The 15,815-nt window shown below is 39.9% G+C and overlaps 1 protein-coding gene across 16 annotated transcripts in view; it reads right to left on the reverse strand.

The window, feature by feature from the left end:
* CLASP1 (cytoplasmic linker associated protein 1) overlaps window positions 1-15,815 on the reverse strand; it is a 171,620-nt gene that overhangs the window by 23,461 nt on the left and 132,344 nt on the right. For 8 of the 16 annotated variants that reach the window (XM_041403571.1, XM_041403603.1, XM_041403595.1 and 5 more), the window contains 3 exons: window positions 13,037-13,132; window positions 8,698-8,841; window positions 7,360-7,466 (listed from right to left, as the gene is read on the reverse strand). In XM_041403571.1, the coding sequence (XP_041259505.1) occupies window positions 7,360-7,466; window positions 8,698-8,841; window positions 13,037-13,132 (347 nt within the window). The remainder of the gene's footprint in view (window positions 1-7,359; window positions 7,467-8,697; window positions 8,842-13,036; window positions 13,133-15,815) is intronic. The other 8 variants (XM_041403676.1, XM_041403683.1, XM_041403658.1 and 5 more) reach the window with 1 other exon arrangement.

Consider the following 15,815-nt stretch of genomic DNA (forward strand, 5'->3'; position numbering starts at 1 on the left):
AGCCATAATCCCTGGCTCCCAAGCAACGTGTTCGCACTACACTCAGAGAAGCATCAGCACCATGTATTTTGGAAAAGAAACCAAAGAACAATTCCCCAAACACTGTCTGGCAGACCAGGGAGAATGAGAAATCATTTAACAGACCAAGATCAGGAAACAAAAGCTGTTCATAAACGTACAGAAGTTGAAGTATTTAAGGCTTTCCAGACAGCTGAACAACAGTAATGCACTGTGATAGCTTTCCAGACAGAAGGCAAGGCAGTTTTTAGGTTCTTTAGAAGTACCAGTCAGGAATAGGAAAATCTTTGTTTCATACAATCTCAAAAATATACGTTTTGAGCTCAAGCATGTTGAATTCAAAGATCTTAAAGGGTTTTTCATACAACTTTGAAGTGGGCAATGAAACCACCATTTGAAAAGGTATACAAGTGACTGTACCTGGGTTCTCACACCAAGAGATGACATGACTTACCAAAGGCCACACAATTAAATCCATGGCAGAAAAACCAAGAAATAATCACAAATGTAATACTGACAATAAATCTGCTGAAGTCATCACTTCTTTCCTCAGAGATGAAGTCTGCCCTACACTGTCACCAAAGAACAATGAGAATACAGACTCTTCACTGCTAAAGGACTAAGGTGATTTCTCAGAGCCACCAATCTGAAACATCTGTCAAAGCACAAACCCACATTTTAATAAAAACCTAAAGAATCCAGTGATTTCATGTATCAGGAGTAAGCCTGTGTAGGAGGTCACATTATGGCTGTGCTCTACATGAATGAAAAATCTACAATGTGAACACACGTCTCTACTGACAGTATGTGCACTGGAATACTTCACAGACAACACAATGGGGGAATAAAAGTAAAATGGAACTACACTCACCTTTCAGGAAAAAAAAAAGCACAAAAGGGAAAAGAAATTATGACCCATGCAGAAAACTAGAGGAAAGGCACAGGATGAATAAGAAGTGAGTAGAGATGAGCAGTGTTTAGGGATGTCACAACATTATTTTCCATCTGCTGCACAAAACCAATGCAGCTGTCTGTAAATCATGATACAATTTGGCAGTTTTCCAGTCTGGCATGACATACATTTTACTTCCATAAATTGTTATTCAGTTTCCAATCCAAACTATGTGTAAGTAGTCCACAGTTTAGTGTCTTCAAGCAGTACACACTAACTCACGTCCTTGCACTTTCAGGCTCTGGGCTGGAAAATATGTTACATTATTCCAAACCTTATTATCTGGCGTCAGATAAAAGAAGACAGAAAAAACACTCTCAACTACTTTTATTCCAAAAATCAACATGGATCCTCTCCACAGTGTCCTAGCAGAGTCAGAACATTAATTTAAAGTTTTTAATTCTGCAGGTATTCACAGAGGTACCTACCACTGCATTCTACTTTCTCTCTTAAGATATTAAGGTTCTCAAATTTTGAGCCCTGAAAGAAAAATTTCTTTGTTTTTCTTTCAATAGTTTTTCATTAGAACCTTTTGCTTTAAGGAAAGACTACATATAGTCCTTCCTCAGGTAGCAGACATATCTTAAGTCAGGAGAAACCACATTTATAGATGGTCTGTTGTCAGGGTTTAAACTTGAAAAAATCCAAATAATTTAACAAAGATCTGACAAATTAAATCTGCATTCAGTTTGGGGTTTTTTTCTTAAAACCAGCATACAGCTTTAGTGCAGTTTATTGATCCAAGAGCTGTATGCAGACTGGAACAACACGTGAGGGCACAGGAGGAGGAAGATGTTGAAACTGCGACTGATAAACTCAAAATCTGGTGGCAAGGTAAGGACAATATTAATTTCAATACTACAAATTTCCAAGATGTTCCACAACCACATTATACAAGCAAAGCTGTAGGTGAAGTCACTCCTGAGCTGCATGTGTCCATCTGGAGGTCTTCTAGTGCCACATGCACAGTGCAGCCAAACAGAAAGATCCTGCCCCTGGTATCGTAACACAACCAGTGCCTGCCAGAAGTGCTCAGCAGCTGTGTTCTGCATTGGAAACTGACTGTGAAGCATCCTCCCTGCCATCTTCTTGAATGGGTGAAAGAATCTGGAAAAATCCACTTTTTTTTTTATCCCCATTTGCATGCTGCATCTTCCCCAAGCAGCGAAGTGGCTGCCCGTCACCCCTGCTCTCTGAAAGTTATCATCATCCCTGTTCCTTTTCCAGCCAAAGCCTCTGCAAGTCCCACATTTGAACAAATCCCGTGGTGTGAAAGGTAAATAATACTGTGACATCTCAGACAAGTTGGTTTAACAGGTAGCTTGTTACCTGGGAGAGTAAGAGCGTCTGAAAGTCTTGTGGGAAGGAGCAGTGGGGATGGAGTTAGGCTGAGAAAGGGGAGGGGGGTGCTTCGACAGCCCATCTGCACTCCAACCCCAGAGCCGACTGCCGTGACCAGAGGAGAAACAAAAGAGAGAAAAAACAGAGAAAGAAGAGGGAGGAAAAAAAAAAGAAACTATAATCTGAGTGGCTTAGTGCTGTCATGCTGCCTTGGAGAGAGAAAAAAATTAATAGAAACAAAATTAAACAAGAATACTCCATTGCGCCTCACAAGTCTTTGTTTTGGTCTTTATTATTCATTTCCATTTTTATTCCTAACATAATATGATTCACAAAAAATCCAGTCCCTGCTTGTACTAACCAGTAGATTTTACAAATGGATATAGGCTCTATAAACAACTCCATTTATAATGTTCTACACAAACAATCCCTGGCCACACGTGTATCGGAACTCTAAGCAGGTGTTTCTAAGCAACAGGATTTTTCTGGAAGAAAGAAAAATTGGCATTTATTTTTTTATTAGACACCTGAAGGTACCTTGCAAAGTTTGTCTCCTGGTGCCTCTATAAAAGCCTGCAATCAGGCCCTACATAATCAGAAAACCTTTCCAGGCTTAAGATCTGATCCTGTTTCACCAGACTCAAACTGAACCCAAATATGCAGCAAGCGAAAAGTCAGTCTGGAGTGTAAATGTATCATGGGGACCTGGCCCAGGTCTCAGCAGACAAAGCTGGAAGGACTGGGTGAAACCAGCCTCTGAGTTGTTTCAGATTGCTCCTCAAACTTTCACAGGCCCTTTAAGTTATTGTATGACCCCGTGCCTTTGGGTCAAGACTTCCATTCCTGTGGCAGTTTGTCCAACCTCTGGTTTTGTCATTTTCCCATTAAGGTACATGGATTTTGAAAATCACCTTCCAAATGAGAACAGATGCTTGAGCTGGTGGAGTATTCACAACACTACTTTGTTTCTATTACATTTCAGCACATTGTCTGGGATAGTTGTATTTGTACATATGCAAGTGAAAGACACTTTCACATGAGAAGTGACAAACAAGTCAAGAATTGCTCCAGTGCAAACAGCAGCAAAGCCAGTTAAAAAACTCCTCTGAAGAGCAGTGTCAAGAATTTCACTCATTAACCAGCAACCAAATCCCACAGCTATTATAATGCCAGTATTATCAAGGAAATACTCCCAGTATTATCAAGGAAATACTCCAGACTCCCAGACTGCTGATCAGAAGTCTCACAGCTCAGGTGTCACCTACCTGAACACAGGCCACCAAACAATGCAGGCTTGTCTTTATTGTATAAAGTGAGTGGCTTATTTTAATTCTGTTTCCATGCCTTTGCTTGCTCAACTTAATACTGAAAGTGTCAATCAAATTTTGTTTTTACTGGTATTTTTTATTATCAGCGAAACAGCAAATATTTAAACTTAGATAGCCAGATAAAATTGTAGCCTTTTATTCTGATGCATTTCCTCTAAAGATCTTTGAAGGACTAAACGTTTCAGGGTTTTTTTTAAATTTTGGGTGATTTTTGTTTATTTGCTTTTAATAATAAAAACTAAGCACGGGTTTCTGGGCTACTAATAATGACAGAAATTCATTCCAAATGTATTCATTCAATTACTCCTACAAAATTCTACTAGGTGAAATTCCCAAACTGAATGTAACATTTAAGTTTGCAGAAGTTGATTTACCATTCAGAACAGTATTCTGACACCAAAGAACTTCACAATTTAGTGTTTGCCATTTTGTACTACAACATAATATATTAAATCTCTGAAGATTTCTCTATCCTACACAAACTCAAGCCATTTATCTGTGCTTTTCCTAGGAAACATTCTTCTCTTTCAGTCTGAAGTCTGGCAGTTTTTTCCAATTATTTTCAATCTTCCCAAATGCCCTTCCCTGTTTTCTTTTTCAGAAAGCACATCTCTCTTCCATAACTCCTCTCACCAAAAACTGAAACTGTTAAGGAAAAAAAAAAAAGCAGCTACAAATGGAGAAGTAACTCACAGATGCAGTGGATATGTTATAGTGACCATGAAGCAAAACTGGAGGGAGTAAATGAAGGCAGGAGGAAGGACTCTGTCCAAGACACTGAAGCATGCCACCCTCCTGAAGACTTTAGGGGATACTTAAGCAGATGTTATCATCTGGATAGGCAAATCAGTTGTTTGCAGAGTCCACTTCAATCAAAACATTCAAAATCTATCCATACAGCCCAAATATATGTACACATAAATACACAAACACACAACTCCCAAAATATCAGTTACTGGAATACATACATAATACAGTAAATCTGTATCAAGGAAACCTTGCTGACTGATGTTGAAGATATTACCCACAAACCATTAGCAATATGGGAGAGCAGCTATGTTTAGCAGCATTTTCATATTTCTATAGGACCCAATTATCCTTTCTACACATATCCCAGCTCCAAAGACATGCATGCCTCTGCATTTGACTCTAGTCTGTGAACCAAGAAAAAAAAATACAAGGAAAGCATGATTTTTAAAACCAAAGCTAGCATTAGAACTGGAGATAATCCTTCCACTGACTACACTCAGGCTGCCTGTACAAGACATGGGCAGGGACAAGGCAAGCAGGCCTGCACACAGAACACCCCAGGAGGCAATGGGAATACACAACATGACTACAAACCTTTGGCAGTAGGCCCCCTGAAAATGTAAGGCCAAGCCTACTTTTGGAGGAGAGCTACACAAAGAAACTGGGAATCTTTATCCTTTTACACTGCAATCAGAATGGCCTGGGTGTGCTTATGTTCTGAGTTTGTAGAGAGAAAAGTGACATTTCACAGCAAGGCTAAATAGCTAACGCCTAGCATTTGAAATGGAAACATGACACTGAAATACCTATACCAAAGAATGCAATACTGCAGCATACCCTACTTACCACTATCTGTCAGCACAGCTTTCAAAGCCTCTTCTCTCAAAGGACAACCAGAGCTAAATTCTCCCCTTAAGTCAGGACCATGCCCAAACTGTACACAAGACATTTTCAAGAATGATGCAGCCCAGCAGAGCTTCAGAAGCTACTGCCCCTGATTTGCAGTACTTGCCACTGCCTTTTCTACAAATGGCAAAAATATGCAGATACTGTTACAGCTCAGAGGGCACTCACAGCTTCTCCCTTCCAAATATTTTAAAGGGCTTTCGTTGCAGCTTCCACCTTCACCTATCACTGAAGAGTAACTTTTAAACATCACTCTTGAATAACTAAATCTAGCAAGGAAGCAGAACACACTTCTTGAAAAGACACTTTTTTGTTTTTTTTTTAAACACCTCCAACAACTCTATACAAAATGGAAGGAATGATTGTTTTCTAAAGGAAATTCCCGGGCAACTGCATCCATGGCAGAATGCTCTGGAATTATATGCCCTCTCAAACTAGTCCTTGAGAACAAATCACATATAGAAAAATCCTTCAGTTTCTAAATCCAAAATGCTAGAAAGCAACAGCAACAATGTACACTGGATGCTTTAATCAATACCTTGATATTTGCCTCCTGACATCAAGAGGTGAGAAGAATGCAAAGACAAATAGAAAATAGCGAGTGAAGTGGCAATAAACAATTGTATCCCAATGGCAAAACCCAAAAAGCATGGCAAAAGGTTGTGGAATTACAAAATAAGTGCCACATGCCAACATGGCCAACAAAACCACAACGTAACCACAGGGAGACACAGTCAGTAATTTCCCATGACAGAAATCAGCAGGGCAACAATGCTCAAGCTAGTCAAAAAGGAAGCAACATAGTTGGAACTGGTCCCCTGAAATTCTACCACTTAATTTCTTAATGAAACCTTTGTGGAAAAAACTCATAATAGGCAACTTGGCTTTGGCTTGCAAACTTTTGATTTAATTTTAAATTACAGCAGATTTAGAAGTCACAAAGATGCATCTAGATACCCAAAATTTTCTCAGGAAACACCAATGATTCCTATGCTGCTGGAGTTAGTATAATTATTCATTAAATGCTAAAGGCCTGTACTTTTCCTGACACACTGGAACTCACATGTCTTAAGCATCCCTTCAGAAAGAGTTTTGCAAGTAACATGGGTAGAGTAACAGATTTCAATGTAATGACTACACTGCACTATGAACTGCAGTCCTCACCCAACACGGCTCCTTATGCTTCTTCCACAACCTGTCATGAAGAGGACAGACAAGGGCAGCAGAATTTAAGCTTCTCCAGCATGAACCAGAGCTTGACCAGATAACAGCTTGCTGCTTTCCTCCAATATTTCTATGGGTCCCAGAACACACTGTCTGCAATGCCATCTCCCTACTCTTAAGTTTTAATGCTGCAAAACACCCACATTCCCAGCAGCCAAGAGTCTGTGTTGGCTGAATACAAGATTTTGAAGTGGACCAATATATTCTAGGGTAGCACCTGCAGCTTCAGCAAAACACCTGGTTGCAATAGACCTGCTGCTCAGAAGAACAGGCCACTGCTCTGCTGGTGAAGAGCCAGGTGAGCAATTTGGAAGGTATTCAGCAGTGAAACAGTCACCACCTCTGCCTGTCCTGCATCCTCACAAAGAATAAGAGTGGAACAGCAGATACAGCACTTCTCTCAGCAGCACAAGCCCTGTAATATAGTCAGAAGAATTACTGATTACAGGTCCACACCTAAAAAATGGCACAATCTGAAACTCCTGTTCTGAGAGTCATCACAAACTTTGTGACATATGCAATCTCAACAAGACCTTATTTCGAATGCTGCCAATTAATATTACCTTCATTATCCACAAATGTATTTCTGAAGAAGGCCACAAAAGAAAACTAATATGATAAGAAAAGATATTAAGATTACACAGACAGCATGAGGACTGGAACACTGAAGTCAATCACCAACAACATGTTATCATGTTCAAACACTGCTTCTTTGCAGAAACATACTGTAAACTTATTGTCTTGTTTCTGCTTTCAAAGTGAGTCATATTCTGCAAACGCACACTTGGTGTTGAAATCCTTTAGTATTTTGCAAGGGGTTTAATTAGCCTGCCACATTACCTTGGAGACAGTCCACCATGGGAACAGTTGGTAGGTGAAGTTAAGGGGCTGGTTCTGCTGCTGGAGTGCCGGGAAGGAGTCCGACCAAGGGTATTGCTGGGGGAGCCCTGACACAAAAGCAGGAAGACAGGGATTAGCAAAGTGTTGCAATGCACAGGCAGGAGTACAGCAACAGGTCCAAACACTGCCTCTGTTTGCTCTAGACAAGCTTAGTGCAGTTTTGATTATGCCTCTTGACCTAAAACTCTGCAGCCATGGTTCATGTAGCCATTAATATGCTCCTGAAAATATGACTGTGAGGATAAAGAAAGTGTATGTGCACTTCTCTACAACCCACAGTACCTGCAATTTAAATACACAACATGTATGGCCTGCAAATATTGCCAGAGAAATGGTCAATCAATCCAGCTTCTCAAACAAGACTTGCAAGGCTCCAAAATATGCTCATCATTACCCTGACAATTTAGTATTCTAATTACACAGCTATTTTCCACATTGTCTAAAGCATTCTGATTATGCTTGTTAGGAGCATAAGTAAGCAGTCCAACTTAGCATTTTTCCACTGGCCTGCACAATCTTTTGTACCACAGCAAAATGAGTAGAAATTGCTCTCAATTCTGACACTTTTCACATAGAGTCAAAAGTATTAGAGAATCCAGACCACTTGCCTGGAAGCCTCACACTGCAGTTCTAGCTTACACTAAATTCTACTTCGCCCTGTGGAAGTACAAAGATAGGAGGGCTCAAATTCCAGCAAGTTCACAAGATTTCCACATTAAAAAGACAAAAAAATTCCTTAATCCTTGCTGCTCTGGGAAGGGAAAGAAATTTCCTATTTAGATCTACCAACATATTGCTTCAGTGAAATAAAAATTCATATAAAAGCAAAACAAGGTAATGGGCATAGAGTGAGGTGACTCTGTAGGCCATATTAAAGATCCTGCAAACTTCTTAACAGACAGTGCAACTGTTATTAAACTGATCTCAATAACAGTCATAAGCCAGAAAATCTGTGGTATCAAGATCTGTTTTAGCCAAAAAGTCATTACTGGCAGGACTTTCAAAAGCACCACCAACTTGAAAGCACAAACCCCACCAATTTTAATGCATTTCTCAGTAATTTTTTAATCTCTTCTGGTTAGGACTATATTAAATTTTAAAATAACTGAGTTTTTCACTTTAATGGTCCCTATTAAAAGCAAAATCAAACAAAAGCCTCTGTTGTCATATTGTTTCAAGACAACAGTTACAGATAATTCAAACGGAACATCTGCAACAGCTTATCAATGAGCTGCTGTCTTTGGGGCTCTGCTGTTTGCAAGGACAAGGGCCTCTCACCACACTGGTGTTACTGGAGTTCTTGAGGTGGTTGTGCAGGAGCTTGGTAGCACCATCCTGGAATGTTTTTGGCAAGGCACCAAGTAACATGGTAAACTCAGGGGTGTTCAATTCAAAGAGAGAAATCAGGACTATTTGTGCTGCCTGAAAAGAAGAAGAAAAAAGAGACCATCAGTTTTTGTTCTTTGAAAAGAGCATGCGTTCTCTTGGTAGGATCCTTAGAGTAAATGTGTGTTTCATTCAAAAAGAAGATTCCCTTACCAGACACATCTTTGAAATGTTCTGTGCGATACATCATAATGAATTACTAACAGCAATAGTTAGCTTTAGTTCTTAAAGCTTAAATATATTTCTGCATTTATACCATTATTTTCCCAGATGTGAAGTGTACAGCTATTCACAGTCTCGTGAGAAACTCTTACCTTTGTCCTGTCCAGAACATATTTCAGTTGAACAAGTTACTGCAAAGATTTACTGAAAACAAATAAAAGTGGAAATTCAAACAAGTATGAAGACTCCGGGACTGCGATTTGTCATTCCTGTGCTTTTTATTTTATGTGTGAATGGGATGAGCTCTCTTCCCACCCAACCTCTTCTCTTCCTAGGGATCCCAAGTTTGTTTCATCAAACAGATAATCCACCTCTCCTTTTAAGTCTTGACCACTCAAGCTTTTTCAGCAATTAAAGACTCCATCTGAAATGGAAGACCTATGAGGATGGTGACAACCACCGTTCTCTCAACCATGGACCAGCTAGACTCCACCACATTTCCTAAATTTAGTAAATGAAACTGAGGTACCACAAACAATTGAGAATTCTATCATTAATTTTACTGGACAGGGTTTGTTTATGTGCCTCAGAGAAATCCTGCCAGAACAGGATCTCCCCAAGTCCATTAGCAAACACACCAATCTGCAAATCCTGAACCAAGACAATGGAATCAAATGGGAATGGAAGCAGAATAAATCACAGTGTGCAGACCTGAAAAAGTAATTAACATCACATGTTCCTAACCAGACTTCCCCAGCAGCATCCAACCTGTGTGGATGCACCAGTTCTGTGGGCTTTTTCTCTGACTTTACCTTGAAAGTATACAAACATCAATAAAAATAAAAATGAAGCTACGATGAAGGACCTCTGATAGTCTGCAGCAGCACTTTCTCCAAAAGAAAAGTGTAGCCATTGACACATCAGCTTCCAAAATACATATCTGGACACAAAGCAGTGGCTTGGGCTCACAAAGTTAAGAAGCAAAGCTACACATGCTCTTATTTTGGAAAAGCATACACACACGCTTAGGAGGAGCAGACACTTGGGTTTGACCCTTTCAGGAACTTTCTAAAATCTCCTAAAAATGAAAAATAACTTTGAAAAGGATATAAATGTAATTCACTGCTGTGGGGATAAATGTACATTCATCGTTCTCATCAATTTAATGAAGGATTTTTTTAGTAAGTAATGTGCTCACAAAGTTGCCATAATTAATTGGATCTGCAATTCCTTGTAGAGTGGAATTCTTCACACATTATGAACTTGGGTACACAAGCACCCTTCATAGTGGAGGGGAATCACAGTACCCCATTGTTTCAGTATGCAAACTGCAATGCAAGCTATACTGTTTCTTCTGCCATCAGCAGCATCCAGCACAGCTTTGTATATAAAAACATTTTCCATCCATGAAAGTTTGGTTGGTATCATCCTTTTCATATGGCCAACAAAGGAACCAAGGCCCACAACACTCAACAGGCTTCCAAGGACTGCAGCAAACAACAGGTCTTCAGACTTCATACCAGATGGATCATGCTGCCTCTCCTGCCAAAACTCTTACTGACTTGAACAGAAACACAGTATGTCATTATTCACTCCATTCTAAAGACCCAAGGATGAAAGAAGTGGGGAGATAGCTTTCCCCGTGACTTTCTCAACTCCATTGTCTACCCTCCTCTGACCTGAAGTTTTGGCAACTCTGCCATGAAGCCTGCCTGGTATCCAACAAGGAAGTGTATTTCTGTCCATTTTGAGCCAAGAACTTTTAAGCTTTCACCAGCACAGTATTTTCTGTAATAAAAACATTACTGCACACAAGAGATCTCAGAACAAGGAACAGCAAGTTGAACTGAATGCAAAGTGACAAGTCATGCCAACGTACATTCCCGCTGGTGAACAGCATGCGTATCCTCAATAGTTAGGAGTGGACATGCAGATCCTCTGTGTCAGAACAAGCAGATCTCACATTCATTGAGATTAAATAAAAACCAACAAAACCAAAAAACCCCAAACCAAACCCCACAAAAGTTGATCAACGAGGTTCGCATATTGAGAATTGCTTAGAGATTAGCGTATCTGGAGTTATCAACTGGTAAGTCAGGAGGTGCCCAACAGAGATGTTTGAAATGCATCTCAGAGATCTGAGAGAAACCTTCAGCAAAGCTCCCCCACAAACACTAATAACACAGACATTGTCCTACAGGAGTAGCTGAGAGAAGTTTCAGGTCTCAGAGGTCACAGCAGTTTTGTTCTGCTTTTGCTTTTTGACTTTAATAACAACAGAACTGTGTCTGCCTTCCCTCTTTGCACAAAATACAGCTTGTCTTTAGGGGTGTCTGCCAGAATTCTGTATACCCAGTGCTCTTCAGCAGCTTTCCTGTCACCTGTAAATAGTCACTAGGCTTTGAATGATGTGCTTAACAGTGGCTCCCAAAGCTCACAATCTTCTGTGGCCTCAAAGAAAACAGACCTATAGTCTGTGCCTTTTCAAGAGAAAGCCAAGGGCTACTACATCATGAGAGTGGTGCTCCAGTAAAGGTCTCAAAGAAAACATTTAGTAACATGGGTAAAACCCTGTGTTCTTTCTAAATTGTCCTCAGACATCCAACAGCACTTCCAGGTTTATTTCAGGCAAAAGTCATTATTTGAAAGCGTGCCCATAATTTCCTACTTAATATTTAATACACAAAGGTCTTGGTCCCTTACCACTGTAAGATCACTATTGTTACTTACTGGCCTCAAAAGCTGGAAGGTCCATGCTAGCTTGAAATCACATTTGTAACATGCTTCAAGTTTCACTCCTGAAATGCTTCTAACACAAGTAATTTTATTTCAGTAATGAAGAACATAAGGAGCAGCATTTCCACACCTGTCGTAATAGTTAGATATGGACACACTTGATTATCCTCTAAGTTTCATATTTTTACCTAATCCAAGGACATCTTCTACAGATAATGCTTCTAAGAATTTTAAATCTGTGGATTTTCAGCTTGTGACAAACCAGACATTTTCATAATCTCTGAATTTCTGGATGTCTTGCTTCATTACATTACTGTCAGAGTAAATAAATATAACAAGCAATAAAAAAAAAATTATTTCTGTACACAAGGCACAAACATTCTCCATGCAACACATCATGCTTGATGATATATAGTCTGAAGAAAGTCGTATCTGAATTTTCCCTTGCCTTTGTGTCCCTGTACCATTAGTACAGAACACTAATCCATCTCCTTCAGTGACATACAATGTAGACCCTACAAATGATCTAATCTTAATGAAGCCATTCTCTGCTGGCTTCAGCTGGAGAAACTCCAGTCACTTCAGAGCCTGACTATGCTAGAGAGGGGGTCTGGCCCAGTGTCAAGTTCTTGAATCATTTGCAAAGGATTGCTTATGTCACTTTGTTATTTTCCTTATCACAATGCAGTGAGAGATCAGGTTCCACAAGTCAGTAGCAGCTCCCGAAGTTTCACACTCAGGTCACTGCAATTGCTCCTGTCCAACAGTGTCAATTGCTAAAGGGACATAAATGCTTCAGCAATATCTGGTTTTTGTTTTTACCTAGATGGTGGATGACAGTCAGATTCATAAAAATCTGTAACTTTTTCAACTTGGCTGAATTATAATAAAATGTCTTGGAAATCTTTTGGGCTTATTGAGCAAACAGATCAAGGCTAAGTGGAAAAATCCATTGATTTGAGAAAGGAAATGTGGTCAGTGACCTAGGGTTAATACAAGTGCCTTATGACTGCTGCTGCTGCTCCAGTGGACCAAGCAGAACAAGCAGATAGTTGCCTGAGCTACGCTAAGGCAGTTTCCAAATTACTCAAACATCTATTGGTGATGGGCTCCCAACACTGGCAGCTCCATAAAAGAAGGGGACTTTGTACCCTGATCCTTTATGAGGAACTACAACAATAGAGTTAACAGAAAAACACATCAAAGCCAAAAATTACATCAGACAGACACACTTTTTTCAGGCTCCCAGTCCAGGTTTCTTTACACAGCTAGACAGTTGAGTTGAGACTGCAAACAAAATTAGTGTGATTAGTGCACAAGGCTTTCAGTCTACCTGTTTACATTTCTCTTCCAAGTTTCCTTCACCAGGCCCTGAGGAGGCTGTAGTTGTCCTAGCTGGCAAATCCTCACCCACCCAACTATGCATCGTCTGGGTTTGACAAACAGGAAAGTTGGTATTATTCAAAGAAAACACAGATTTCAACTCAATCACCTAAACAGTACACATGGTATCTTTTTGCAGAAGAATTTTGATCAATTTCTTGCTTCATTTCAAGTAATGGAAATTAATAAAAAAGCATTATTTGATATCATCAGAAGAGCATTCCTTTTGGGAGAGGGCAGCTGAAATTAAAATTCAAAATTAAATTCGACCACAGCTCTCAGGCTTACAGATCATCCCTTAGTTCTTCTACAAAGCATTGCTTTGGCAACCTCCTGGTGGCCTCCACAACCACTTGAAAACCTCAGCTGAGGTGCAGAGCCTAGGCAGTGCTGAACTGGGATGTCACTTGCATCTGGCCAGCCAGAAATGGGGGAATTGCATCTCCCTGCACCTGCCCTCACAGATATCTCTAAGTTCAGAGGAAGTTATGGTTAAAAACTTGCAAACTCCTGTCTCCAGTCTGAACATCAGTCTGATGGACCAAGACTGCCTATAAATGCCTTATATCATGTGATCAGTCTGGGGAAGAGCCTCACCAACATCTACTCACTTTTGACAAACACTATTATATTCTGAATGCATCACCATCCAGTCTAAGAAAAGCGTGGTTTTCAAAAACTTAAGGCACAATGGAGCAGAGAAGCTCTCTCTCATGTCACTTTGATTCATACTAAACTGCAGATCAAACAGAGATCCACTGAGATCAAGGGATAGCAATTGCACATTAGGCAGCTTGCATTAGCACACACTGGCACATGGCTGCAATTCTCCAGTGAGTAGCTGGTGTTAAGTGAGTTATTCACATCTACTGAGAGTTTGCAAGCTCTAAACAAGTGTTATTTCAGTGTACTTTCCAGCAGACAATTAAGTATTTACTGGCACTGAACTAACACACTATCTACCAAACCAAACCTTCTGCTTGTTCCTTTTTCAGGCCTAGAATCAGATGAGCAAGGACATCCACACTACAGACATGGCAGTGTGAAGCACAGCACCTTCAGGAGTTCATAATCCAAGCACGTTAACTTGAGTACAAGTTTTTAAACACAGTTTTCCCAAAACACTTGTATTAGCATATGCTGTTCATACCCACATCCTGAAAAGGAAGAATTAGTTTAACATATTTAAATACAGAAACAGATTAAATCCATGTTGCTATTCTGTTTTACACAGTACATACTTTATACATCACAAAAGGCTTTTACAAGTCAGAGATAGTTACAAATACATTACAAATGTCAAAGGCATCTCAGAAAAGTGACAGCAAAAAAGATGCAGCACCAAACCACCACATGTTTGGATTACTGTTCTACAGCAGATTACAGGCTCATGAGTGCTGTTGTTTTGTGACCTGGGCACAGAAAAGACCATGGCAAAAATGTTCATTATTTCTTGAGAATCAGACATGACCCCAGAAATCAAGTTTGATGAAGGCTACTCTGAGTAACTTTGCTCACTATGAAATGGCAGTTGTTGCAAAAACAGGTTTCAGGACTAAAAACATAGGCTACCTTTCATTAACAACTGAGAAACTTTACTTATAAACGTGGCATGACAGAAGTCTGAATTCTCAGGCAAAAGTTCCTACATATAAACTAAGAAAGAAGAGCTAGTGAAGTTATATGGTTTGTAATGAAAACATGCACTTTAATCTGCATGGATTTTTGAAATGCTAGAGGAAGTATGGCAGAATTATCTGTCACACTGCAAATAGCTCTGCAATGCAGTGCTGAGGCCTAGAGGTAAACATCACCTCTAGACTTGATTTTCAAAATAGAAACATCACCTATACCTGTGTAGGTGTGTGAGTGCTTTTATAAATGGCACATACACACAGAGGTATTGTGCACAGCTACAGAAGTGTGACTATATGAGTTCTGGGAAGCCATTTCCTCTCTCATGTTACCACGCGCTAGCTCTTCTAGCAAACACAGTAAGTGCAGAGTGTGTATATTCAAACTGCTTTCAGTTTAAGGAAATCCACCTTGGCACCATGCTCCCAACAAGCACATCCCATTTTCAGGCCACTAACACTGGGTGAAAGCCATTTTCCTTACACTGCGTACACTGAAAACATTTGGGTTCTCATAGCTCTGCAGCATCAAATTCAAAACAAACAGAAAATGAGGGATACTATTTTGGAAACACAGCTAGGACACAGAGATCCTTTTTGTTCTAATAGCTTTGAATCAAGTAAACACTACAGTCCACCAGGTGCCTTTTTTTCATGTATTACAGTATTTTTCCTAACACTGACAATGTTTTAAATGCCTGATAGAAGTTCCTCTGGGCATTTATACTGAGTTTGACTTTTTTTGGAATATTCTTTGGCTAAAAGGCTCACCTCAGCAATATGGACATTGTGTTATTTAAGATTTCATAAGCCTGAAATGAAATCCTAATGCCCAGTGCTCTGGTAACTTGGCTCATCGTGGAGTCCATGAGATGCCCAAGTCTGGTGTAGGAATACTGCAAGAGTGCTAGAGAAACCTCTGACCCAGAGAGGCAAGGGCCTGTGGCTGGAGAGTACTAACATAATTTGCCATTCACAAGTATTTCTGCAAATGTCCTCTTTGCCACTGCTACTGTAACAAGCCATGACCAACATGTTCATTGTGTTTATTGAGTGTTCACTGCTCAACACCAGTACCAATAAGCAATGCCATTT

Source organism: Onychostruthus taczanowskii, unplaced genomic scaffold, assembly GCF_017590055.1.
Source record: "Onychostruthus taczanowskii isolate IOZ18803 unplaced genomic scaffold, ASM1759005v1 scaffold10, whole genome shotgun sequence".
In the NCBI taxonomy this organism is placed as follows: domain Eukaryota; kingdom Metazoa; phylum Chordata; class Aves; order Passeriformes; family Passeridae; genus Onychostruthus; species Onychostruthus taczanowskii.